The following is a 27,632-nucleotide window of genomic DNA, read 5'->3' as shown; positions in this document are numbered from 1 at the left end:
AGTGTTTTTATTTTGTCAGTGTAAGCCTAAGCTTCAGTTCTGGAATCGCAAGTGACCGGTTTTCATTCTAAGTCAAAAATGGTCTTCATTATTTATTTGACTTTCAAATTATTTTGCCATCTCCTTCATTTGCTGTTGTAGTTTATTTGATGTCTCCATCTTCAATAAATGAACTATCACAATAAGTAAAATATTCACTCTGCCACAGCACGATACCAAACAAGGTAATGAAGAAAGATAATGGTTAGGTGGATCGCTGATTCAACTGCGTTCCATCGTCCGCATTACGTCAAGCCCACTGGTGTGAGAACACGAACTTGAGTGACGTTTTCGTATGCGCGGGGAGGTACATCCGGCGACTAGTTGCGCCACTAGTCGCCCACGGCTAATAGGCTACATTTACTGCAATGCCCCGTCACGCAGTTGAGCAACTAAAAGTCGCCAGAGCAATCGCCAGCTCAGATGACGGCCGGCAACTAGTTGCTCAGTTGCGCCACTAGTCGCCCGCGGCTAATAGGCTCCATTTGATCCAGTGGTCCGTGACTCGCCAGAGCAACTAGTTGCGCCACTAGTCGCCCACGGCTAATAGCGGCCTTACATGCTTACGGAAAATCTGCCATTACCTTTAGCTGGTGGGCCTTCTGGAGATGGACGAGCGCCGCCCCCTCCCACCCCCCCCTGCCTCCACTAGGAACTCACTCTAAACCTCTTGACTGGAGTGATCACAAAGACGACATGGCCCGAACGGTCCCAGCATTTATTATAAGTGATTATTTTCATATTGACCGTATTGAAATTCAATTATTAGATTAATAATAATAAAATTATAATATTATATTATATTATTATCATTTATAGCGGAGAGGAAGGTTCCAGATTTCTCTGGGCCAAAGCCCTGACACACCCCCAATTTCCAGTGGATAGTCAAATAAATATCAAAGTTTTCTCATTGGTGAATAAATAAATGTACAAAATTCCCTATTGGTTACAATATTAAGTTGGCGGGAAGAGATAGAAGTGTTGATAACTTTAGAACACCAAAAACAATTTGCAAACAATTCAGTTTTGCCAACTAATTTATCTTGAATTTTTAATTGTCCATCCTCTCATAAGGGGGAACACCTAGGTTGACAGTAGAGACCTCTGTCAAAAAACGTTCAAACTACTTCTGCTAGCAGTTTCAGAGTTTACGTTATAGATGGCCTTCTGATAGGCGCTTATTTTAAATGCGCGGGGCAGGTGTACCTCCGGTACATTATATAATCATTTTCAGTACTTACTGTAAATAAAACAGGGTTCTTGAATTGGGACAAAGTTCAGTTTCAGTTACCTATATGACCAGCAATAGTGAAGTATGGATATCAAGCTAGTATTTTGTATGCCCCACTTTTAGCTATCTTTCCATGTTTATAAATTGTCATATTTGCTTTTCCAGGGTTGTTGGTCAGAAAAGCGGATTATTTTGTCATTCTGTTGGAGGCGTAATTAATGTGTATCGAAATCTCAGTTCTGCAGAAGTGTCCACAGCTCTGCGACCATTTTATTTTTCAGTTCATCCTGACCTCTTCGGACAGTATCCTAATGAGAGGGTAAGTTTTTCCTTCTTCATTCTTTTGTGGCATGGGTTCAACAATAATGTACAGCCATATGAACATATTTTCTTCTTCTACGTGTGAGCAATGTATCCTGAACGTTTTGCCATACCTTATTGTTTCTATACAAGTTCATGATATTAAGGAGGAATTCAGCTGGGTGATGTGATGTTGTGTGGCCTCCAAAGAGGCCAAGCACAGGTCTTTCTAGTTACCGCTCATGGGTGACCTGTAGGTCTGGATGTGTGTGTGGTGATGATAATGGGGTAGGGAGAGGGTGAAATTCAGTGTTGGCACATAGCCCATTCCTGTGGAATAACACCAAGGTGTCTGCTCAAGGTTTAACATTTCCATCCGACAGACAAATCACCATCAACAGTGTGATATGCGATCACCGCGGAGAGGTTTGGAACTGAATCCAGGCTTTTTGGCATGCAATCTAGTGATTACAAATTTTACACCACCACCTCTCTTACACTGCCAGCCAGTATTCTGATGGTGAACATTTTTTCCACCAACAGGACTTGAACTGGCTAACCTTGGTGTCTGAACGTAAGTTATGAATTTCATTATGGTCCGTATTGACAAATGATCACTATCAAAGGCCCACCTATTCAATACCATTAGATTAATGTTGTTATCTTTTGTTAATGTATTAATTAATTAGTTTATTAATGATTTCTTCTTCTTTTTGGTTTGAATGGGTTTGTTCAACTGTTGGGCTTTGATCTTTGCCCAGTATTCTCACATTTTCTGCTGGTGTAACTCCTTTCTTTCGTCTGTTCAGGGGGCTACCTTTCTTTTGGCCTTTTTTCCTGAAGTCTGTGGAATTTGTTCAGGGTATGTTGAACAGACTGTCTAGCTTGAAGATATGATATTTCCTGTTCTTCAATGTCCTTCTCAGTTTCTGTCAGCCAAATGGTATGAATCTTCTGGTTCTGCCAGAAGATGAACAGGTGATTGGTCAGTCTTTTGGGAGGCAGTCTTACTGTATGGCCATAGAAAGCTACCTCCTTTTCCTAGCACAATCAGAGAGCCTCTCTATATGTTCGTAGGGCTCGGAATTGTGCTGTCTGCGGAATTCTTCATCTTCCTTTACCGGACCTAGGATCTTCCTGAGAATTCTCCTCTCACTGACTTCCAGTTTCTTTATCAGATCTCTTTGGTTCAATGAAAGACACTCCGTGGCATACAGAGCTTCTGGTCGTATGAATGACTTGTAGTGCTTCAGTTTCAGGTTGAGTGCCAGGCATTTTTTGTTATAAGTGTTCTTTGTCGGTCAATTGGCTAGTTCCCACTTGTTGATTCTCATGGATAATGATGCTCTTTCTGATATATTCAGAGAATAAACACTTCCCCCATAAGGAGGTTGCCCATAAGGACAAAGTACCTATACTAAATTCATTTATGACTACATAAATTATTTCTCAGTATGATAATGAATCTTTCCAGGTTTTGAGGACCACATTTTTTGTCAACGACTCTGATAGTTTGGATCTTGAGAGGAATTCTTCGAAGAACTTAGGAATTGTTCCTCTTGCACCGATCATGGGACATATAACCTCGATGTTATCCAGTCCATATTCGTGTCGGTAGAAGGGGATAGTTGATTCATAGTTGCTTTTCTTTTCCTCGTGTACTTCACTGAGCTGGTTAGCATGCGATTCAAACTGAACCGTAGAATCAATAATATATCAATTGTTGTTATTTTGGAAGGCTATCATATCAATCCTATGGGTATTGCCATTCTCCGACAATCCATGGACTTCTTCGTGCACTGTGTAACCAGCGTCTTGCAATGACTGAGTGATGGAGCTTTGTGTCATATGGTGTCTAGTAATTACAGACTGTGAATCTCATGTTAGATCCATATTGACAAAATTGTACAAAATTATTTTGATATCCTCCCAGTTTAGACGAAATTTTACACAGACATAGACACATGTTTCGACCCGGCATTGGGTCATCCTCAGTAAGACATATCGGACATGCAAAATGAAATGTTAGTTAAAAAGCATGATGAAAGTTAAAAACTGTGAGATGCTGATTGTTAAAACAGTTTTGAGCTGGAGGTCTTTTTTGTTTCAATGCTTTTGTTGTCCTTTGGTGTGGTTCATTTAGTACCTGTAAACTGTTGGCTTAGTTGTTATGTTCCGATATGGGCTGATATACATAAGCATTACTGAAGTTGAACCGTCTGATTTTTAGTCTGTAAAATGGGTAATACAAATTGAATTAAGAGTTGAAAAATGGAGACTAACAGGAAAAACATTTAACTTAAGTTATGAAGAATGAAAATTAACTTGCATTACGTGGCTCGCTTGTATCACCCATGTTCTCTGACTATGGAGTCCAGCTCTCGACTGACTTGCTCCCGCAGTCGAGACACAAGACGTGTTGCTACGAGGAAGTGGAGTGGGGAGATAGGGCGGGGCTTAGGTGGGGGGAGGGGAGAGTGGGAGTATGCGGAGTAATGGGGGCGGTGACTGAAACTGAGTGTAATTATTGTGAGTTCTTCTGTTCCTGTTTTTTACTACAAATAATCAGAATGAAAGTTTCCCATATTAAATTTTTTTTCATTTATATAATTTATGTTGAGGGCTGGGTTCTTATGTTGATCCATACTAATGTAAAAATTCTCTAAAATGTGGAGTAGTGGACCTTTCTGTTCATGTTGTAGAATTTTTAGATCTTGATCTATTGTGGTATAGTTATGATTATAATCTTTGTGATGGTTACTCATGGCAGAGAAATGATTATATTTTAAAGCATTGCGGTGTTATGTATATCTTATGAGGAAATTCGCACCAGTTTGTCTAATGTAACTTGACCTATATCCCTGGCATTCCAGTTTATATATCCCAGAATTTATGTATTTGTTGCTAGTATTTGCTGTGTGAGAGTTGAATACTATTCTTTCATTGGTGTTGCTGGTTTTGAAAGCAATTTTTTGGTCCTGTTTTCTTAGGACGTTAGTTATTATAATATGATTATGATTATTATTATTATTATTATTATTATTATTATTATTATTATTATTATTATTATTATTATTATTATGATTATTATTATTATTATTATTATTATTATTGGGCTTGTTAGTATGTTTATTGATTAGCTTTTTTATGCATTTTGTGCTGAATCCATTGTTCAAGGCTGATTTATTTTGTCAAATTTTTCTTTGAGAGTGGGACTTTTAAATCTATTTCTAACTTGCTATTGTAGGCAGCTTTTTATGAGCTTCAGAATGTATTGAACTTTGTTTAATGTTGTTAGCAGTGTAAGTTGTTTTCCGGTAAATGTTAAATGCCAGGTGATTATTCTTATGGTGTGATAATATTATGTCTGAATAATTAAGCGAGTTATTGTTCTCCATTTCTATAGTTAATTTAGCGTTAACGAAGGAAAGGAAATTTTGGAACTACTCAGCAGTTCAGATCAGAATATTAAATTTGCTTTAATTCAATTTCATCATTTAGGTTCTTATTCTTATTGCATTGCTGATCTATGTAAATGTATATGTATTCCAATTCTGCCATTACTCTTCCCTTTTCTACCCTTCTTAAAATTCTCAAATCTCTCTCAATAGTTGTGAAACAGTGTCCAGTTTCTTGCACGTGTGCATTCTGCAATGAGAAAGTTTTAAAGTGACTTGCTGAATTTAAAAATTATTTGATAAGACATAGTTCACATTGTTCCTTAATGACACAGATGCATATCACCTCATTGAAGTGCTGGCTCCGTTTGACTGTGTCCTCGCATTCTGTAGTACCATGTCTACCATGGATTAGGAACACCATCACCATGTCCCTCGAAGTTACCACGTCCACCATAGGTCAGGAACACCATCACCATATCCCTCGAAGTTGCCACGTCCACCATAGATCAGGAGCACTTCTTTGTTCATAGTTACCACGTCTCCATCGGCGGAAGTTCACATGATAATACGGGCGGTCGGAGTATGCATGGGGCGGTGGATTACACACGTCACTTCGGGTGATATGGCACTGTTCGTTCCAAGTAGCACGTCTAATAAGGACAGTAATTTGCACCAAGTCCATTAATAATGTGATTGACTTGTCATGAGACACTGAATTTACTAAGTTCCACTCGCCAGTTTAGTGCAATTCATTAAGTTTTAAACAAAGTTTATAATAAGATAATTAAAATTTCACAATTCCCTGGCTTCACTAAGGTCTGACTGTCAGGTTAATGCAGTTCAAGGAAATTGAAATAAAGTCTGTTCATTCAACTTCACTCGTGATACTAGTGTACGATTCAGTCTACGTTCCCAGTGTGTTGAGAAACAGTCTACTATCACTCTATCACCATGAAATAGTTAATGGCACTGTCTTTACTTCTAACCATGAATTATTAGGCATGTAGTTTCCACAAACAAAGTCCTAACTAGTTAATTTATTCGTAGAAGTTTAACACGTAGACTCATTGTGTTAATTGACAAGTTAATCCACAGTTCTATCACACATATTAACATGTCCGATGTCTAGCACTTGTATATTATAAGTCTCACAAAATGTTTAAGTATTTTGAAAGACTTAGAATGCAGGATTAATACCGCTGTCGGAGTTAGAGTTCTTGGCTGTACCTCGCGGGTACGACGTTTGAACTTGACACTTGCCCACAAAGTTGAACTTTATTGCCGGCACAACCTCAGGCAGCAGGTCTCTACTATGCTGTACTGTCCCTACACTGACTTGCTGGAGAAATTGGCCCATCTTATATACCCGGGCTTGACCCTGAGCATACATGTCATTGAAATTACTTGATATCTTGACATTGCGATATCTCCTTAAATAAAATGGTTATTAACATGAAATTTGGACATGAGCTATCTGTTGTTATAGGCTACACAATCCCATTGTTTGTCAGTCGATATCTCATCTGGAAGTGGAGATATAAAAAGCTTCCAGATGGTTCCCTCTGACGTGTGGGCCATGTGCTTCATGATGTCATAGTCGTGTCTTAGCAGGCTGCCACAAGCTCGCTCACCGAAAGTGTTGCATCATAGCTCACAACGTGCACAATTTGAAAGGATGAAACAGACCGCGCAGTCGCTAGTTCGATCATGGGCGGTTCCTGTTTCAGTATTGACTACATACTTCTTTTCATTTTCACCTTCATAACTTTTCTGGAACATGATATTCTGATAATATATTTTCTATAAGACTTCAAGAACAAGTGTTTATGTTTTTTGTTATGTTGTGTGTTTTTACATTATGACACAGTTGTCATCATCATCACCATCCTAAACCATTTCCAGTTTCACATCATTATTATTACCGCATTGTTGGTCTCACAGCACAGATCAACAATGCGGTAATAATAATGACACAGTTGTGACCCTTCAAAATCAATTCTTTTTTTATAGACTTTTAATGTGGTATTTTCTCTAGGTCTTTTTTGCAAACTTGATATTGTTTTCCAGTAATTAAGACCACAACCCCTTTCTTCCCACCATTGTCACTGGAAATCTATCTGTTAATTATTAAATTCATTCTGAATATATTGTTGCATAGTCAGCTACTAATTTTCTTTCTTTTTCAGTCAGTGAATGAGAATTCGTTGAAGCAGCTGAGCTCATATATAGAGACCCTCCAACAGAAACGAGATGTGAGACCAACAACTGTTACTTTTTATCTTCGTACTAATGCTTCTAACAATGAAAGGACTTCAAGAGGTAAATATGGTATACTAAAAATATTAATATATTTATTAAATATGGGATTGGTGGATAAGTTTGTGGCATTCTTTGATTTTCAGTGAAACTCAACTTGAATTTAGAAACAGTCTCTGTATTAGGGACCATCCAAGTTTTAGTTCAAAAATGTCTTGACCAATAACAAAGTCTTTGCTTGCTTCATTGATTATGAAAAAGCTTTTGGCAGTATAAGACAGGGTATCCTATTAGATTATCTGAAACTTATTGGGCTTGACTGTTGAGATGTGACCATCATCAAGAAGCTGTATTGGACCAAACAGCTCATGTCAAACTTGGAGACCATATTACTGAAGAGATCATGAAACAGAAAGGTGTGAGACAATGTTGTATCCTCTCTCCAATCTTTTATAACTTTTTCTCTGAAGCCATTTTTCAAATTACTGCTGATGAAATTGATAAAGTAATCAAATTCAGTGGGAAGCAAATAAACACCATCTGCTATACAGATGACACCATCATATTTACTCAACTTCATATGAACAGCATCAGCAAAGTAAGCAAAGAGTATGGTCTTGAAATAAAGATTCTAAAGATGAAATACATATCATTAGCAAGCAGAAAGTCACCAACCCTCTTATCACATTGGACAGAAAACCATTTGAAAGGGTGTTACAATTCAAGTACGGTGCTAGGACACTGGTTAGCTCGGGAAATCAAAACCGGAATCGGCATTACAAGAAATGTGTTTCTGAAATTAAATCATCTTGTGTGTGACTGTAAACTCTAATTCAAAACTTGAACTAGTGTTTTGTGAAGTGTTATGTGTTACCAGTGCTACTTTATTGTATTGAAGGATGGACACTAAAGGCTTCGTCAGTGAACCAACTGCAGGCCTTTCAAATGTAGATGTATTGCCATGGGTAGACCACGTCATGCTGAGTTGGTATTCTGTTGAGTCAGGAAATCATATGAAGTCTTAAACCCTGCAAAACAGAGGAAAGCATTTTTCCCCCTACTGACGAGACACTCTTTCACAGTTTCTGATCTAACAAATGATTTTTTTAACGTACCTAATATCCAGGATTCTTGTTGCTTTCTCCTTTCCTGTGGTAACTCATCTCATGCATTCTTAACTGGCCTCTAATGCAGCTTTCATCTGTTAAACTTCCACTTCTTTGCATCCCTGCCAAGTGGAAATAATTGGTCATAGCTGAAATGCTCACTGTTGAAATGTCGTCTTAAATTCCAACTTAATCAAGGTAATTGTGTGATTACATATTAAACATGTCAGTTTTGTGTCCTTACATTCAAGCAAAACAAAAACAAAAATTGCAAAGAAAAACGCTGTTCTCCATTCAGGCATGAAGATGCAATTCTCAGAGTTCACTTTATGCCTCATATAGTCCCTGATAATGCAAAATTTTAGTAAAATAAGTGCAGTATTTTTGATTTCATGCAGAGCAAGCAGCAGCTAACTACTAACTGAAGCAGGGAAGAGGACGCATACTAGAGAAAAATTAAAACTAACACTCACTGTCATCTGTAGAGCAAATAGGAAACCTGTTGATTCTCAAATCTTCAATATTTGGCACTGTCATTTGTGGAGCAAATATTGCTTTAGAGCAGGGAATGTGTAAGGCAAACATTACACTCTAAGATATTTTTACTGTCATTAATTATAATTTTTCCCCTTTCTTTCTTACTATTAATATCGTATAAACGGTGCTGGTCCAGGAAAAAGGACACTGGAGTCCGGATCTGGAGTGGAGTCCACTATTTGAAGACCCCTGCTTTATAATATGTAGCCACAATGTTCTGCTTTGTCCTTATTCTCTTTTGCCTTCATAAAAAATCCATGTTCCAAAGTATTTAAACCTATTCATTCTTTTTCTTGGCGAGACATTGAATGTTAAAAATGGATAAATTCAAGACATAAACACCTGAAAAATACTATGACATTGCAGTGACAATGACTAGTATTATGATTTCTCCTTGACAAATGTCTTAAAAAGCATTTTGGGTACAGAAATATATAAAATTATACTTCAACTTTATCATGAATGTGAGTGATAAAATACCAAGCAAGTTGACTGTGTGGTACTGGGCTTGAATCCCACCATTGGCAGCCTTGAAGATGATTATCCTTGATTTTCTATTTTCACACCAGGCATATACTGGACTGGGGCTATGTCATAATTAAGGCCATGGTCATTTCCTTACCTGTCCTCTCCCATTTTCACTAAAAACTTATCTGAATTAGTGCTACATTGAACCACTGGGGGGAAAAGAAAAAGAGAGGGAAGAGTGATAAGGTTTAATGGTCTAAATTTGTGATCTGTCATTGCCTTCTGCTTCTAAGTTTTCTGAAGCATTACAGTGTATACACTTGTGAGTTCTGTATTTCAAGAGCTTTATAGCTTTTTCTTTACTTCCAGGAACATTTCGTCCAGTTAGAATCAGTCTCTCTCAACGAGATATACATAAAACGGTAAAATCTATCCTGCAGACATGTAATTTACCCACAACATATCTTGATAGCATTGCACCACCTCCTCCTGAGGAGAAGCCTCAATTCAGTAAATTCAGTGAAGATTATAATGCACCATTTGATGAAAATGATCCAATCTATGGAAGTGTCGTCTTGAAGCAAATGGTCCAGAAGTCAAAAGATGCTCAAAAGTTGACGTAAGTATTATGCATTTAAATTTGATTATCTATTGGACTCTCTTTGAAGTGATATTTTATTTATTATTATTATTATTATTATTATTATTATTATTATTATTATTATTATTATTATTATTATTATTATTATTATTAATATATTATTATTAATATATTATTAATATATTATATATTAATAATAATATATTATTAATATATTATTATTAATAATAATAATAATTTCCTTTTTGTGAGGGATTGTGGAAAGTCTTAGATGAGACACTTGTGAAGGCTCCACACTCCACAAGTGTGTGGGATTCTTACCCACTAAAAACCACTCGCCCATTTTCCCATGATGTTTATTTCTACCCCGCAACCGCTCTTGCGTTACTTCAGGGCAGTGTCGTGCTTTTAGTCATTCAAATTTCTTCATACTCCATTCATCTTTCACTGATGTTAAAAAACTCTGGCGCAGGATACTTTCCACATATTCTGTCACCCTATCCCAAAATTCCTGATTCCTCAGCATCACAAGCAAAATATTATCTGGCGTCAGTACTTTGAGTTCAGCTTCCATAATACTTCTTTCTGTCAACCAATGATGATGATGATGATTTTTTTTTTGGGCGAGGGAGTATGGAAAATCTTTCATAAGACGCTTGTGAGGGTCCGCACTCAACAAGTGTGTGGAGATTCTTACCCACTGAAAACCACACATCTTTAACCCATGACGTTTGTCTCTGCCCCGGAACCGCTTTCGCATTACTTCAGGATGGTGTCATGCTTAATGCATCTTGTGCTGCTTCTTCTTCTTTCTTTCTTCTGCTTTATTGTCTGTCGTAATCATTCAGATCCTCCTTCTTCTTCTGACGCAGAATATCTTCTATGTAGACTGCCACCTTATCCCAAGACTCTTGACTTCGCAGCATTACTGACACAGTACATTCTGGTGTCAGTTCTCCCTGCATAACTTATAAGCATCTCCTTTGTAGTAGCCAATGAACACACACAAAAAAAGTATGTAATGCATCATCAGTATCACCTCAGTATATGCACACCGGGCTAGTTGCCAGCCCTAGTCTGTGGAGAAATTTCCGAAAGTATCCATGACCTGTCAAGAACTGTGTGAGATAGTAGTTCAATTCACCATGATTTCGGCCAACCCATACACCCAGAGAAGGTATTAGTCTCTTTGTCCATTTCCCTCTAGAATTGTCTTCCCATCTCATTTGCCATTGTTGCATTCTGCGACTAAGAGCCAAAGCCTTTGCCCGTCTCCCTCCAAGCTCTCCTTGTGTTAGCCACATTTCTTGTCTTTCAAAAGCCAACAAGTCAGTAGGAGCTACTGCTGCTACTACTACTAGAATCGCAGGTTCTGATACTGTACGGTATGTGCTTGCAATTTGTAAAGCTGCTCTCCATTGTACAGCCGCAATTCTTGTCTGATACTTTGTAATTTATAAAGATTCAGCCCAAATTTCCAAACTGTATAGAAGTATCGATTTGACAGTCGACATGAGAAGCCGCCTTTTACTAGATTTCGGCTCCTTGATATTTCCCATGCGTCTACTCAGTGCAGTCATGGTTTTTGCTGCCTTATCTGTTACCCGTTGAATGCGGTCCCAAAATGTAAGTTTAGTATCAAGTGTTACACCAAGATATTTTGTGCTTCTAGTTGTTTCAATGTCTATCTCTAGGTTACAGGTTACTATCAGGGCAGCCACATCATCAGCATAAGCCACAAGTTTCACATCTTCTGGCATCTCCAGCCATAAAAAACCATCATACATAATGTTCCAAAGATTTAGTCCAAGAATTGAGCCTTGCACTGCACCAGCTGTGGGCCATTTTCTTCTCTGACCATCTTCCGTGTCGTATAACAATCTATGATCTTTCAGATAGTTTTGCAGTATGTACATGAGATATTCTGGTAGCTTGAACGTTTCTTGTAGAGCTTCCAAAATATCACTCCATCTTGCTGAGTTCAAAGCATTTTTAACATCTAGGGTCACAGGAAGTATCAGTTTTCTAGAGTGATGATTATCCATTTGAGCTCGTTCTGCTGTCTTCATCACTTCCTTCACCGCATCTAGCACTGAGTGACCTCTGCAAAATCCATGTTGTTGGTCAGATAGATTGCCAGCTAATCGAACTGCTGAGAGTATTCTCGGCTTTAGTAGCTTCTCTAAACCTTTCCCAGCAGTGTTCAGCATACATAGAGGTCTGCAACCCCTGGTTTTCCCTTTACTGATCAAAACCAATCTAGCTATCTTCCAACGAAAACTAAAAATTCCTGCTTTCAAACAATGATTATACATTCTCAACAGCAGTTGGGGACATAATTCAACTGCCACCTTTAGTACTTCTGCTAGAATACCATCTGGTCCAGGGGCTTTCTTATTTCTAAGGGAATTAACTGCTGTTATCAATTCTTCAGTTGTAAAAGGTGGTACATTACCTAGTTCTTTCTTGGCCTCATCATAAATCATCTCTGCATGATCAGGGAATAGTGTATCTACTATTTCTTTCATGGTGCATGGATCCATGATCGGGCTTGGAAGCATCCTGAATTTCTTCATAACAATTTTATACCCAAATCCCCATAGATTTTCTTACACTTCCTTAGATATTTCCCACCACTTGTCGGCTTTACTCTTTTTAATTGTATTTCGCTGTCTTTTCTTCATAGACGTATACTCTACTGAGAGAGCTTCATCATTGTGTCATGCTCTTTGTGTCCTTTGTCTGAGTTGCAGGCATTGTATCCTCAGCTCAGCAATTTCTTTATTCCACCAATATGCTGGACGATTGCCTCTCCCTTGTTTGATTCTGGTCATTGATGCATCATGTGCTTGCTGGAGGAGTCTCATGGTGTGTTCCATCCACTTATTAGCAATTATGCTTCTTTTGTAACCATGACATGTATCCATTATACAGTCCATTCCATTCTGTATTATGTCATGAAATTTCTCTCTATCCATAGTGGTTATGTTCCATCTTTCTGGCTTGCACGTGGTAATCCTTAGATGTGAAGTCTCTTGCAGTACGTGAAAAATGATATACTGGTGATCGCTTCCTGTATTTTCTTCAATCACTCGCCATTCAGTTATTCTAGACACAGTGTCTTCAGAAGCAAAGGTTACATCTGGTATAGTTCTCTGACATCCTGGTCACCGAAAGGTTGTCACATTACCAACGTTGATAACCATTAATCCCTATCTAGCGGCCATCTCCATTGTACGTCACCCTCTAGAATCTGTTTGAGGCATGTTCCATTCCACTGCTTGAGCATTAAAGTCACCAGCAACTACTAGGTTATTCATCACTTGCAGAGGATCTTGAAGCCCATGTAGTTTCATCTGGAAGTCAGAAATAGCCTCATTCAGGGTAAAATAACGGCTGACAAAAATTACCTTACCAAGCAGGACCCAAACAAACCCCTTGATTTATAACTGAATATTTTCCAAGATCTGGTATCCATATCGCAGCTGTCCCTAGATTGTCTGAAAACCATCCTGGTTTATCTCTGTCTTGATATTGTTCACTAAAATTCAAGATGTCTCCTCCTATCTCATAGGTCATCTGCGTCAATGGATCGTTGGCAGTTAAACTCCTGTGTATATTGGCTTGAAGGATCTGTACCATTCACCACTGCTTTGTGGCCTTGACTAGTGCTTCACGAAACATGATACACTTGCCTGAGCCAAGAGCATGATGGAAGATAGGAAATTTAAAAGGGTCCACCTTTTCAATACAATAAATGTTATAGTTTATTTACAACATATACATTTATTTAAATTTGGAACTAGTTTCGACGCTGTTTGGCGTCATCTTCAGCCAAAATTTGGGAAATAGGCTAGCATGTAGACATTTATATTACACGAGGCGTTGCATTAAACAATACATATCTTACGAGGAGATAAAAACAGGGAAGAATATAGAAACAAATGAATCGTTGAGAAAGCAAAAGTTATACATATTAAAAATAACCCTAACCACACATCTTGCAGTGCGAAAATATTCACATTGAATGATTCCTGAATACAGAACACACGCACACACATTTCTGAAGAGCCAGCAGGCAGGAAAAAGCAAGGTGAAACCTTAAGAGTTCTTCTGAGAAGAGTTCATCATTTTTTATGTTCCGACTAACTAATGAAGTCTCCCTTGAGTTCCTGATAAACATACACAACAGGAAATTTTCTTTACTCTCAACAATAGCTATAAAGACCAACGGTAAATTGTATTTTAAATACTGTGCAGCATTTAACCCAATTTTTTACACAAGGTGTTACATTGAACAATTCTCAGAAGAACTCTTAAGGTTTCACCTTACTTTTCCTGCCTGCTGGCTCTTCAGAAGTGTGTGCACGTGTGTTCTGTATTCAGGAATCATTCAAGGCAAATATTTTCGCACTGCAAGATGTGTGGTTAAGGTCATTTTTAATATGTGCAACTTTTGCTTTCCCAACGACTCATTTATTTCTATATTCGTCCCTGTTTTTATCTCCTCGTAAGATGTGTATTGTTTAATGTAACACCTTGTGTAAAAAATTGGGTTAAATGAAGAAGTTAGATCATGTTCATGATCATGCTTTCACGTCTCTGCACAATATTTAAAATGCATTTTACCATTGGTCTTTATAGCTATTGTTGAGAGTGAAGGAGAATTTCCTGTTATGTATGTTTATCAGGAACTCAAGGGAGACTTCATTAGTTAGTCGGAACATAAAAAATGATGAACTCTTCTCAGAAGAACTCTTAAGGTTTCACCTTGCTTTTTCCTGCCTGCTGGCTCTTCAGAAATGTGTGCGCATGTGTTCTGTATTCAGGAATCATTCAATGTGAATATTTTCGCACTGCAAGATGTGTAATACCAATATAATGGTCCGTTATTGGACATTATAAATTTTCCAGCTAACTCATTCTTGGTTGCCTGCGTTTCGCCCTCGTGTGCTAAGTTGGGCTCATCAGTTGGTACTTAGCATACCTACCAAGACGCAAGCTTCCCTGCAATTAAAGCAGAGTTTACTTCTGCAGAATGAGTTAGCTGGAAAATTTATAATGTCCAATAACGGACCATTATATTGGTATTATAAATTTACTCATTCAGGACAATTATTTCATGTTCCCTATGGGAATCAACATCTATATCATCTGCAAGATGTGTGGTTAGGGTTATTTTTAATATGTATAACTTTTGCTTTCTCAACGATTCATTTGTTTCTATATTCTTCCCTGTTTTTATCTCCTCGTAAGATATGTATTGTTTAATGTAACGCCTCGTGTAATATAAATGTCTACATGGTAGCCTATTTCCCACATTTTGGCTGAAGATGACGCCAAACAGCGTCGAAACTAGTTCCAAGTTTAAATAAATGTATATGTTGTAAATAAACTATAACATTTATTGTATTGAAAAGGTGGACCCTTTTAAATTTCCTATCTTCCATTCTCTGTTCAATACGGACCAAAATGAAATTCTTAGATTTAAATTTAAACAAGAGCATGATGTCGTTTTGACTCTTCAATGTCCATATCTGTGCAAATTATGCATTGTGGATTCATTTTGCATCCTATTGCCTTGTGGCCAGCTTCCCTGCAGTTAAAGCAGAGTTTACTTCTGTCCACTCCTTTGCAGTTTTGTGCTTGATGCCCATATGACAAACATCTAAAGCACCGAGGAATTACGACCCACCTTCTTACTCTGCAGTATAGCCTCCCTACTTTCATTTTGCCTATTTCTAACAGCTTTCGTGCCTCGCTATCTTCTATCTCCACAGTGGTGAGTTTTTGCCCCCTGCTGTTCGGATTTGTGATTGAGACTTTCAATTCTTGATTAGGATTTTGTAATTCTTGTCATACAGCCTCCTCTACATCGGTAATAGTGGTGGCACTGTCCACATCCCGAATTTTGAATGTAGTTCTAGGCATCAAAACTTTTACTTCACTGTCATGTCCAAGAGCACCTCTCAGTGATTTATTAAAATTTTCTCTATTCTCCTTTTCCATGGCCTTATTAAATTCAAGAAGAGCCGCTCCAGATATAGTTTTCCTGATTGACCTAATACCAGCGCCACTGTCTTTCGGCTTCACTTTGCTACGGATATCCTTCACAACATCTGCGAAAGTCTTGCCATTCATTGGTTTGATAAGTACGGCTTCTGGGTGGCTTCTTATAGTTAAACGTTTCTGTTGCTCGTTCTCTTTAAGAGTTTCAGGTACTGGTTCAGGTTGAGTACCTTCATCTTCATCTGTCTTCTTCTGCCTCTGTTCCTTCTTCTTCTTCTTCTTCTTCTTCTTCTTCTTCTTCTTCTTGGATAACGCCATTCCTCATTTATCCTGTTCTACGTTTCTGTTTGTGGTGCACTGTTCTACCTTCTTTTGAATGGGCAAATCCTTTTGCAGTAATGTTCTAGTTGTTTTCCAAGTTTTCTGTGTGTAAATCACACATCTAGAGCTTCCTCCACTGGGTGAGTTGGCCGTGCGATTAGGAGTGCGCAGCTGTGAGCTCACATCCGGGAGATAGTGGGTTCGAACCCCACTGTCGGCAGCCCTGAAGATGGTTTTCCGTCGTTTCCCATTTTCACACCAGGCAATGTACCTTAATTAAGGCCATGGCCGCTTCCTTCCCATTGCTAGGCCTTTCCTGTCTCATCGTCGACATAAGACCTATCTGTGTCGGTGTGACGTGAAGCAAAATAGCAAAAATAGCACAAAAATCAAAAAATCAGAAGAGCTTCCTCCAATCCAATTTCTTTAATCCTTGCTGAATTTTCATCTTCATATTTTTTTTTGCTGAATTGCAAGAATACTTTTAAACAGGCCCCTGGTGATTTCTGGTTGTTCTTCCTCTTTTAACATATCCTCCATTATTTGTGGAGTGATATCAAGCCTCAGATTCGTTTTCTCATTTCGTTCAATACTGCTATTGCATTTATCATGTGTGCACTCCATTTCCGTGATATTGTGGCCACGTTCCATAGATGCTGGGTTAAACTCCACAGACTCACACTGGATTCCAGATTCCGACATCATGTGCCGTCTAGGAAGTCCAGCTGGCTGTGACTTTAGTCGCGGTGAAATATCTGTTCTCTGTTATTTTCTATGAAGAAACTAGGGAACCTAAAAACGCAATTTCACTAACACACAATATCAAAGTCTTGAACTTTACACCCACTGCCGTAGTTTGTCCTATTAAATATCGAAAGTATGTATACTAAATATTATTTATACTCACTTTCCATGTGAATATACGGGTGATTACCAACAAAAGCTTCGATCATTGCATGTACAACAGACTTACTGATCTTCTCACTACCAAGACGTACAATGATGATAGTGATGATGACGACGACGACGATGATGATAAGCAATATTTGTAAAACAAACTTTTATTTTTTCTCTAATGGCTGGAGTCCTGAAACAATTTAACAGTTACATGCAATGGTACAAGTAATTACAATTATAGTAGGGTGGCTCATCCTGTGAAATGCAATGATCCGTAAATTCAGCAAATCAAACAATTGATGGGTATTCAAGGAACTAATAGATATTTCCAGGTCTTCTTACAGACAGTGTCCCTACTTTGATACAGTAGTTCTGGTACAGACTAATAACCTAATGCAATAGTAAGGTAAAATAGTTTCCTCTATTTCCATTTTTGTGAGCTTTTATGAGTTTCGACTTGACAGTTAACCGGAGGTCAGACCAGTGGTCCCAAATTGTTTTGAGTACAAACAGCTGATTCAAGACACACACATTACAAGCAGAAATGTATATACTTCAATTTATTTTCAGAATCAATTATTCTTTGTAGCAACACACATAACTTGCATAAGATGAGCAATAATACACAAAACATTTAGGATAAGGCTATAAGATAAAAACAGATCAATGCTCGAACAGATAAAACAAAAGAAAATGGAATTTCTACTCACCATTTAGAAGATGATGGTTTTCAGAAAAGATGGATCTCAGTCACACGGGTCACTGTAATATCCAGCAATATTCATCCATGTTGCTTTCTGCTCATGGCACAAATGCAAAACAGATCTCTTGCTTACCCAAATTGTTATAAATGGCAGTCTTTACACTGTTCTTGCGAATCCTCATTTCCTCTGATATCCTTCTCAGAGACAGTCGCTGATTTTGTGCCAGCATCTGTCACAGTTGCTTAATGTTTTCTGCACTTCTGCTCCTTGACAGTCGATCCAGACATGGCTCTTCATCAAGTGTTCCCCCTGTCCATCCCGAAAGTGCTTGAACCAGTCGTAAAGACATTTTCTGCTTACAGCTTCTGTTCCATACACTTACATCAACATTGCATGCGTCATATTGCCATTCTTCCCAACTTGTAAAAAAAAAAAATTAAGCTGTGTGTGAAGGTGGTGTGAAAATGGGGAAACACTCTTGAGATGTTTGAAAGAAAATGTCAGGAGAAAAAGACTAGAGAGAAACATCTCCTGGAGTCTCCACCGTAACAACGCACCAGCTTACGTATCGCTATTGATTCATAAATTTTTGATAAACACAAAGACAGCTGTACTTCCCCATCTACCCTAAGCAGAACTGCATGCGATCCTCCAAATTGCCTACCAGGGCTGCTTTCATAAGTGGAAACTGCACGGGGAGCATTGAATTAGTTGAGAAGAGAGAAAGTTAACTTAGGCTGCAAGTATGTCCCCAAAATAGTTATTTTCAAAGTTTGGTTATTTTTTTAACATGCCTGGAACACAGTGAATTGAAATCTGATTTTTTTTGTCTTTAGTTCATCTTTTGCCGTTTTGAAATGCCTGACTGTGTAAAGCCTAATAATATCCTTTTGTGCAGATGCATTGGAACACAATTTCTATAATCACTGCAGAGATAGTCATCTATACTTCTTGACATATTTCTATCTCTGGACATCCAGCTGTTTTATTCAGCTTCATTGCTTGAGAAACATTTCTCAGTCATTTTATTATTTGCATCATATCTACAGAAAGATATCTAAAACTGTACTTATAATATGCAATTTTTAAGTGACAGGTTTTTCTCCTCAATTTTATCATTTGTAATAAAGATGGGAAAAGTTATGATCTGGAAAATATATTTCAGGGAATGGCTGAAGAAGAATTCAGGTGATGCTCGTGAGAAACTGGCTGCCTGCCAACCAGTGCGAGAGGAAATTATTCGTTTACAGTCAGCCCTTGAGGAATCCTTAGGACTACAAAATATAGTATGGGACTGCGGTTGGAATGTAACTCACTTCCGTGGCTGTTTGCAGAGTTTCCAAGCACTGGTTCGCCACCATCCTGAGCTCATGCATGTTCTTCACGGTAGGGTAACTGAATATCTTGCTCTTGAGATACCACAGATTTTGTTCATATTATTATTATTATTATTATTATTATTATTAGCGTATTCTCCCAATAATGGAAGACGTTAAGCAAACAACTCAATCAAGCTTTCTTTGGGTTCTTCTTGTTCTTCCAATAGGCTTTCATTCTCTCTGAGAAGGCTTGTTTACGTTCTTCCGACCATTTCGGTCTGCACTGTTTTTGCTTTGGTTGCTCTGATGTAACTTCCCACTTGTTGACTTTGTGTCTGAAGGTGTCTCTTTCTAAAATGTCTGTTGCACATATGTTTGCGTTTTTGAGGTCCTTTCGAAGTTCATCCAGCCAAGGTGTTGAATTCTTAAGTGAGCTAACATAATTTAATATTCTTTTTGACAGTCGATTTTCTGGTAATCTTGTGAGGTGTCCAAAGAATTTCATTCGTCTTTTCTTAATGTCAATTTCAATGTTTGAAACTTTTTCTGTTGTTTTGATTGATTGTAGCCTGTAACCATCTTGGGTATATCTTGCTCCTAGGATTTTCCTGATGATCTTCCTCTCTTGCTTTTTTATTTCTTCTAATTCTTGTTTACTGTTAAGTGACAATGTTTCACTTGCGTAAAGGACTGTTGGTTTTATGACTGTGTTGTAATGCCGAATTTTTGTCTGTCTTGACATGCATTTTTTGTTGTAGATGTCTTGAACTAACCCTAATGCCTTCTTGACTTTTTGGAGACGGTTTTGCTGTGAGATCTTCTCAAGGCCTGTCGGTTCGATGAATTCTCCGAGGTATTTAAAGTACGAGACCCGGTCGATTTTACCGTATTTTGTTCTCAGGCTCGTGATATCTGTCTTTGAACAGAAGAATTTAGTTTTCTCAAATGAAATCTGTAGTCCCACTTTTTCTGCAGATTCCTTAAGTATCTCAAGCTGCTTGATGGCAGTCTCCTCATCCTCTGTTAAAATCGCCAGATCATCCGCAAATGCAAGGTATGGTACGTAGAGGTTGTTTTTGGGAAAGCCCAATCGGATCGGTTTCCAAGATTCATGTTTCTTGAGTTCCTTCTCCCATTCTTCCATAACCTTGTCTAGGACGACGTTGAACAGAATTGGAGAGAGTCCATCACCTTGTCTCACACCTGTCTGAATGTCGAAGGGTTCTGAAATTTCTCCCATAAATTTCACTTTAGATTTTGTGCCCGTTAGTGTTTGTCTTATGAGTTCTAGGGTTTTGGGATCTAGTCCTCTCTCTTCTAGAATTTGGAATAGGGAGGGTCTGTCTATCGAATCATATGCCTTTTTGAAATCTACAAATGTGCATACTGTCGGCTTTTGTCTGAGGGCTCGTAGTTTAAGTATGGTTTTGAGGTTGAAAATTTGTTCTGGGCATGACCTGTTTGGTCTGAATCCTGCTTGAAATTCTGATAATTTGGGTTCTAATTGTTGTTGTGTTCTATGCAAGAGACAGGCTGATAGTATTTTGTATGTGACTGATACAAGTGAGATTCCTCTGTAATTGTTTACGTCTAACTTGCTGCCTTTTTTATGTAGTGGATGGATTAGAGCAATCTTCCAGTCATCCGGGAGCTTTTCGGTTTGCCAAATGTTTTGGATTATTTGTGTAATTTCTCTGAGTGAATTTGGGCCTAAATTTTTCAGAAGTTCAGCTACAATTCCGTCTTCCCCTGATGCTTTGTTGTCTTTAAGTTTCTTGATATGTGAATAAATTTCTTCTTGAGTTGGTGGTGACGAATTTTCCGGTATGATTTCTGGCTGTACTTTCGGGAATCTCTTTTTGGGTTCTGGACAATTTAAAAGCTGTGAAAAATATGTAGCTAATTCTTGGCAGTTTTCCTTATTTGTCAGGGCTAGTTTACCATCGTGCTTCCGAAAGCAAAGGTTCTGTGGGGAATATCCTTTAATTTGGTTCGCAAAGGTCTTGTAGAAATCGTGTGTGTTGTAATTTTTGAAGTTGTCTTCAATTGACTTCAGTTGGACATTGACGTATTTCCGTTTATTTTGTCTTAAAATCTTGGATACATGCTTGCGAACTTCGAAGAATTTCTTCTGTGTTTCTTCTGATTTGTTACAATTGTAGTTTTGAAATGCCTTTTTCCTTTCTTCTAGTGCGGTCTCACATTCTTGATTCCACCAAGGATGTTTTGGTTTCTTGCGAAGAGGGATTAGGTCCTTCGCCGTTTCGATGATTTTAGTCTGGAAATTCTCCCAGCTCTCTGCAGGTCGTTTTTCCCATTCTTCTGAAATTTTGGAGTCCTTGATTTTGTGCAGATCAAATTTTGGAATCACCGATGTTTTCCTGTTGAATTTCCCTTTGGGTGTGAATTTAATTTTGATTCTGCTTAAATAATGATCCGAATCGATGTTAGCACCTCTGCGCACTTGCACATCATGAATTTCCTTTTGGTAATCATATGATATTGCCACATGATCAATCTGAAATTCTCCTAAATGATGGATGGGTGATCGCCAAGTTTTTTGCTTTTTGGGATTCTTCCGGAGTGATGTTGACATAATTTTGAGGTTATTTTGTTGGCATAACTCAATGAGGCGTGTGCCATTTTTATTGGTGAATCTGTGAGCTGGATAGTCTCCCACTGTCCTCCTGTATTTGTATTCCCTGCCAAGCTGTGCATTGAAATCACCGAGTAGAATTTTCACATCATTTTTAGGGATTTTGGCCATTTCTGTTTCAAGTTCTTCCCAGAATCTTTCTGTTTTTTCAGGCTCCTTTTTATTGTCTCCATTTGTTGGCGCATGCACATTAATAAAGGTGTATTTTTTGTTTGTATGCCTGATTCTTAAGGTCATAAGCCTATTGTTGATGGGTTTCACCTCTATTACTGAATCCAAAACTTTTTTGTCTACACAGAAGGCCATTCCTAACAATGCTGCTCCTTTACCAATTTTCTTGTTTGTTCCACTTTTGAAGATCCTATAATTATTGTAATCCATCGTTTCTGAATCGGTGAAGCGTGTTTCTTGCAGGGCCAGAATTTGGATTTTCTGCTTTGTAAGTTCTGTTGTGAGATTGTGCAGTTTTCCTGTTTGAATCAGTGTCTGAATGTTGAATGTGCCAATGAAAGTGTGAGTCTTTCGTGGAAGTTTATCAGAGCACTCCGATTTGCTCTCTCGTATTCGCCCAAGCTCCCCAGAATCCGAATGCTTGGTTGCCACTTTAGAGTGGGTGGATTGTCCACCTGGGGTAATTTTGTCTTTACTTGTACGAGTCATGTCTGCTTGTAAGCAATCTTCTAGCTTTCGCTAGTGGTGTAGAACCAGGGATTGTTAGTTCCTGGAGCATATTTACAGCCGCACCTCTGGTGATCAGACGCTGACCACTTGCCGCTTGCTACAAGTCAGACGCAAAGTGGATTTGATTCGGTTCTTCCGCCCTCTCTGCCATTGGGATATGTCCTCTTCTGCCGTCGAGGCCGTTGACCATTTCTCTGTTTACCTCAGTTGATCCGCGGGTGCTTATTTGGCTAAGCCTTATTCACACCTCTCCTGCATATCTACAGGAGCTTCCCCTATCAGCCATATGGGACGCGCCGTGTCGGGGTTGAGGGCCCCCTCCCCAGTGTCTTACGCAGGGTTATGCCTAGCTCCTACTCATTTCAGAACCAGACCCCCACGTAAGCTGACCGGGCACGGTTATTATTATTATTATTATTATTATTATTATTATTATTATTATTGTTGTTGTTGTTGTTGTTGTTGTTGTTGTTGTTGTTGTTGTTGTTGTTGTTGTTGTTGTTGTTGTTATATTTTTGCACACTTTTGTGGTAATGGTATTCAAGCAATTGTACAGATTTTAGGAAATCAAAGCATAGTAAACCTTACTTTACACTACATTTTTATGTAGAATTGTAGAATTGTAGAATTGTACAGATTTTAGGAAATCAAAGCATAGTAAACCTTACTTTACACTACATTTTTATGTAGAATTTGAACCCATAAATTTCCATACAGTTCCTGTCATGGCAATGACCACCGCCTTCTGCATGGTCTTGTAGATGTTGGTATTGATGTCCAAATTCTATAGTCCTTCCACCAGAGATTTAGGTATAGCAGCTGTACTCAAAAGGATGATTGGTACAACTATCACCTCTTCACAGTGCCATAATCTTTGAATATGTTCTGCCAGTGGTGTATACTTGTTGATTTTCTCAGTATACTTCTCATGGAGGTTACCGGTTTTCAGGACAGCTATATTGATCAGAGCAGCATGTTTTATTCCCTTCTCTAACACCACTATACGTATCAGGTCTGTTGTGGATAGTCATGTTATCCGTGATAATTGTTCGGTCCCTGTACATTTTAATCTCATCAATTCCGAGTACGGCTTGAGGGCTATACTTAAAATAGGGAAGTCTTTCATCAACCAGTCTGTATTTAATGGCAAGTTCTTGGTACAAAATCTTGGCAACCGAGTTGTGGCGTTCCTTATACTCCCTTCCTGAGAAGTGCGAGCATCTAGAAGTAATATGATGGATAGTTTCTTGCGTTTGGCAGCCATATTGGCACGAATCCCTCATGACTGTTGGGTCTTTCACCATGTTTTTCAGGTAGCTTCTGGTTGGAACGACTTGGCCTTGTATAGCCAACATGAAACCTTCTGTTTTGGGGAACATTTGCCCTGCAGTCAGCCAAAATTTTGATGCTTCTAAATCAACATTTTCTTGTCTAACTGAGTAGGGTGGTTGAGAAGTAACGGAGTTATATCATCCACATCACATATCATTCAGTGGAGGTCTGAGTTTTCAGCTGATGTATGAAAATTCTCCCTCAGTGATACTAATTGCCATGTTAGCTGAGCTCCAATGTCCACAATACTACGACCACCCAGACGGTGTGGCAGAGTCAGTTGCTCAACTGCTGACTTTGGGTGGTGTTTTCGTTCCTTGGTCATCAGGCAGTGCAGTTTCTTTTTAAGATTTTCGATGTCAGTCTTGCTCCACTTGATAACTTTGAAGGAGTAGCTAAGGACTGATATCGCGTAGGTATTGATTGCTTTAGTCATATTTTTGCTGTTCAGGCCTGATTTCAGGATTAACCGGGTCCATCTAACAAATTCCTCAACCAATTCATACTTAACCACTGTGTGTTCTGTGTGCGATGTTTGCTTGATACCCAAGTACTTGTAAGACTCGTTTCCAATCATCATTTTGATTCATTGCCAGTCTCTCAGCTCAAAGGAATCTTTTTCATATACAGTAATTTACCTTTGACCATACTAACCATTTGGCATTTGTCAATCCCAAAGTCCATACAAATGTCCTTCGAGAAGTTCTCAGTGATTCTCAGTAGTTGTTCAAGCTGTTGCTAGTTGGCTGCATACAGTTTGATGTCATCCATGTACAAAAGATAACACAATCGGTACTTGCTTCGTGATTTGGACTTGATGGAATAGCCAAATAGAGTGGAGTTCAATATCCTTGTCAATGGATTCATTGCCAAGACGAACCACAATGGACTTAAGGAGTCTCCTTGGAATATTTCACACTGTATGCTTATAGTATCTGTTTCAATGTGTCCTGTAAATGTATTGAGATGCATTCTTGTGCTCCAAGTTAGCATGGCATGAGGCAGAAAGTTGATGAGTTGTGGATCAACCCTATAAATCTCCAGCACTTTTAGTAGCCAGCTATGCAGCACAGAATCAAAAGCTTTCTTGTAATCTATGTATACCATGCACAGTTTGCGATGCATAGTGTTGGCCTGTCCTTATACAACTGCATCAATGATGAGTTGTTCCTTACATCCTTTCGAACCGCGTTGGCATCCTTTCTGTTGTATTGCAATGATGTTATTCTGCTCACAGTGCTTGTAGATTTGTTTGGTTATACATGATGTTATGATCTTGTACAATGTGGAGAGATGCATACTAGGTCGATATCTCGCAAGATCATTGAGTTTTTTCTCATCTTTTGGGAGAAGGTATGTGATCCCTTGAGTTAAGAATCTTGGCATTTGTGATGGATCGGTCACAACTGTGTTGAACAACTTTGATAATTTCTCATGGGTACTCCAAGATCTTTTGGACCAAATGTTCTGAATTTTATCAGGTCCTGGTGGTTTCCAGTTGGGAAGATTCATAATAATGCTTGTTACAAAATCAGTCATCAGGGGTTCATGCTGCATTTTTTGACATTGCAAAAGCGTCTGTTCATCCTCAGCTATCCAACTTCTGTCTTTGTTATATTTAACAGGAGTTGAGAGTTGGTCTTTCCAAAATTCTTGAACTTATTGCTGTGTCGGGTAATCTGTGTTTGAACAAGTCTGGGTCTTTTTAAATTTACGATAGAATGACTTCTCAACTCAGTCAAATAGTGCATTATCTGTTTCCTCTTTGCACCTTTCTTGTATCTTGCAAGCCTGGATGAAAAATACTGACAACTTTTGCTTAATTGTATCCAGGACCTGATTAGGAGTAACAGTTTTCTCATCATACTTTGTGTGAACCTGGTACCTGTACATAATCTGCTTCACCAGTTTCAACAGCTTCTTTGACCTTTGGCCTTTAATATACTCCTCCATATGAACAATATCTTGTCTGATGGCCTCTGTGCACTTCTTCAGTCTCTTCTCCCACTTCGGCATTGTTATTGTTTCGCCAGCTTGTCGTGGCAATTGTCTTTCGGTGTTAAAGTCAATGCTGATTGTTCTAACGACTGTCACTGCTCCACAGTAGATGTGCGCGTGGAGAGTTTGAAGGCTGTCTGTAGTGTGAATGTATTCCGGAAGCATATTTTTGTTCACCATGTTTATCACATTTGCCATTTTCTTTGAACTATTAACCTTCGGTCATTTCAGTCTCAAGTTTGGATCCAAACCTTCAAATTCCATACTGGCTTCCTTCATTAAGTTCTCCAGTTTCAATATCAAGTTGTTCTCTGAGTTTTGACCATCAGGACCAGTGGTATTTTGTGTTGGTACCTGCTGTTGTCTGTTGTTCTGCATTTGTTCACAATTATGAGATAAGGTGTTCAAATTTGGCTCTTCAGTACTTGTGTCTGGATTATCATCAGTTGATTCAGATTTCATTTCCTGCTTTATTTCTCAAGCATTCATATCGAGTCTGGTCTGAGGTCAAGTTGTTCTTTAAGATCACTCTGTATTGATCAACTATTCGTTGTTCTTTCACTAAAATGTCAGGATATTTATGGGTAAATTCTCTGTAAAGTTTCTGCTTGTATCCAGTTACATTACTCCAAAATTCGTAACTTTGTAGTACATGCGCATAATGTCTTCGTTCATGACATTTGTCCATTTCATGCGCTTTCTTGGCAGCCCTGCTTGGGTGAGCACTGGCTGTGTTTCCTGCGCAGCACTTTCAGTACGTGAAGCTGGTGTTCTCATTGGGCTTCTTTTCTCTGTTGTTGTTGTTGTTGTTGTTGTTATTATTATTATTATTATTATTATTATTATTATTATTATTATTATTATTATTATTATTATTATTATTAAAGTAAATTAATTCAATTTTGATAATTTTTCATAGCAAAAAAAATGTTCCTACAATTTTAGAAAAATTAAGGAAGGGAGGAAATTAAATTTTATAGAAATTTTGAAGCAGCTAAAAATGTATGTAATAACATGAGAGCCAGCTTTTAGTTTGATACTTGCTTCTGTCTCGAAGGTTTTGAAATTGAATCTGACAGAATCAGTTGAATTAAAGGGTGCTTGTATGCTGTAGACCTGTGTCAGTTGATTTTCTACTATATATTGCCTCCTTAAGACCATTTACTGTAAATATTCAGTGTGAATAATAATAATAATAATAATAATAATAATAATAATAATAATAATACCGGGCGAGTTGGCCGTGCGCATAGAGGCGTGCGGCTGTGAGCTTGCATCCGGGAGATAGTAGGTTCGAATCCCACTATCGGCAGCCCTGAAGATGGTTTTCCGTGGTTTCCCATTTTCACAACAGGCAAATGCTGGGGCTGTACCTTAATTAAGGCCACGGCCGCTTCCTTCCAACTCCTAGGCCTTTCCTATCCCATCGTCGCAGTAAGACCTATCTGTATCGGTGCGACGTAAAGCCTCTAGCAAATAAAAAAAAAATAATAAAAAAAAAATAATAATAATAAGAAGAAGAACTGTTATTTATCGTATGGCGTACATAGAAATGAAATGAAATGGCGTATAGCTTTTAGTGCCGGAAGTGTCCGAGGACATGTTCGGCTCGCCAGGTGCAGGTCTTTTGATTCGACACACGTAGGCGACCTGCGCGTTGTGATGAGGATGAAATGACGATGAAGACAATACATATACCCAGCCCCCATGCCAGTGGAATTAACCAATGATGGTTAAAATCCCCGACCCTGCTGGGAATCGAACCTGGGACCCCTG

The 27,632-nt window shown here is 38.5% G+C and overlaps 1 protein-coding gene across 1 annotated transcript in view; it reads left to right on the top strand.

Moving 5' to 3' along the window:
• Nucleotides 1-27,632, top strand: part of LOC136877315 (T-cell activation inhibitor, mitochondrial) — a 110,423-nt gene that overhangs the window by 26,141 nt on the left and 56,650 nt on the right. Inside the window, exons 2-5 of the mRNA XM_067151253.2 lie at nucleotides 1,436-1,589; nucleotides 7,158-7,290; nucleotides 9,708-9,957; nucleotides 19,036-19,256. Coding sequence (XP_067007354.2) covers nucleotides 1,436-1,589; nucleotides 7,158-7,290; nucleotides 9,708-9,957; nucleotides 19,036-19,256 — 758 coding nt within the window. The remainder of the gene's footprint in view (nucleotides 1-1,435; nucleotides 1,590-7,157; nucleotides 7,291-9,707; nucleotides 9,958-19,035; nucleotides 19,257-27,632) is intronic.

Source organism: Anabrus simplex, chromosome 7 (assembly GCF_040414725.1).
Source record: "Anabrus simplex isolate iqAnaSimp1 chromosome 7, ASM4041472v1, whole genome shotgun sequence".
Taxonomy (NCBI): Eukaryota; Metazoa; Arthropoda; class Insecta; order Orthoptera; family Tettigoniidae; genus Anabrus; species Anabrus simplex.
The sequence above is the reverse complement of the archived record's forward strand: the minus strand, read 5'-3'. Positions and strand labels throughout refer to the sequence as shown.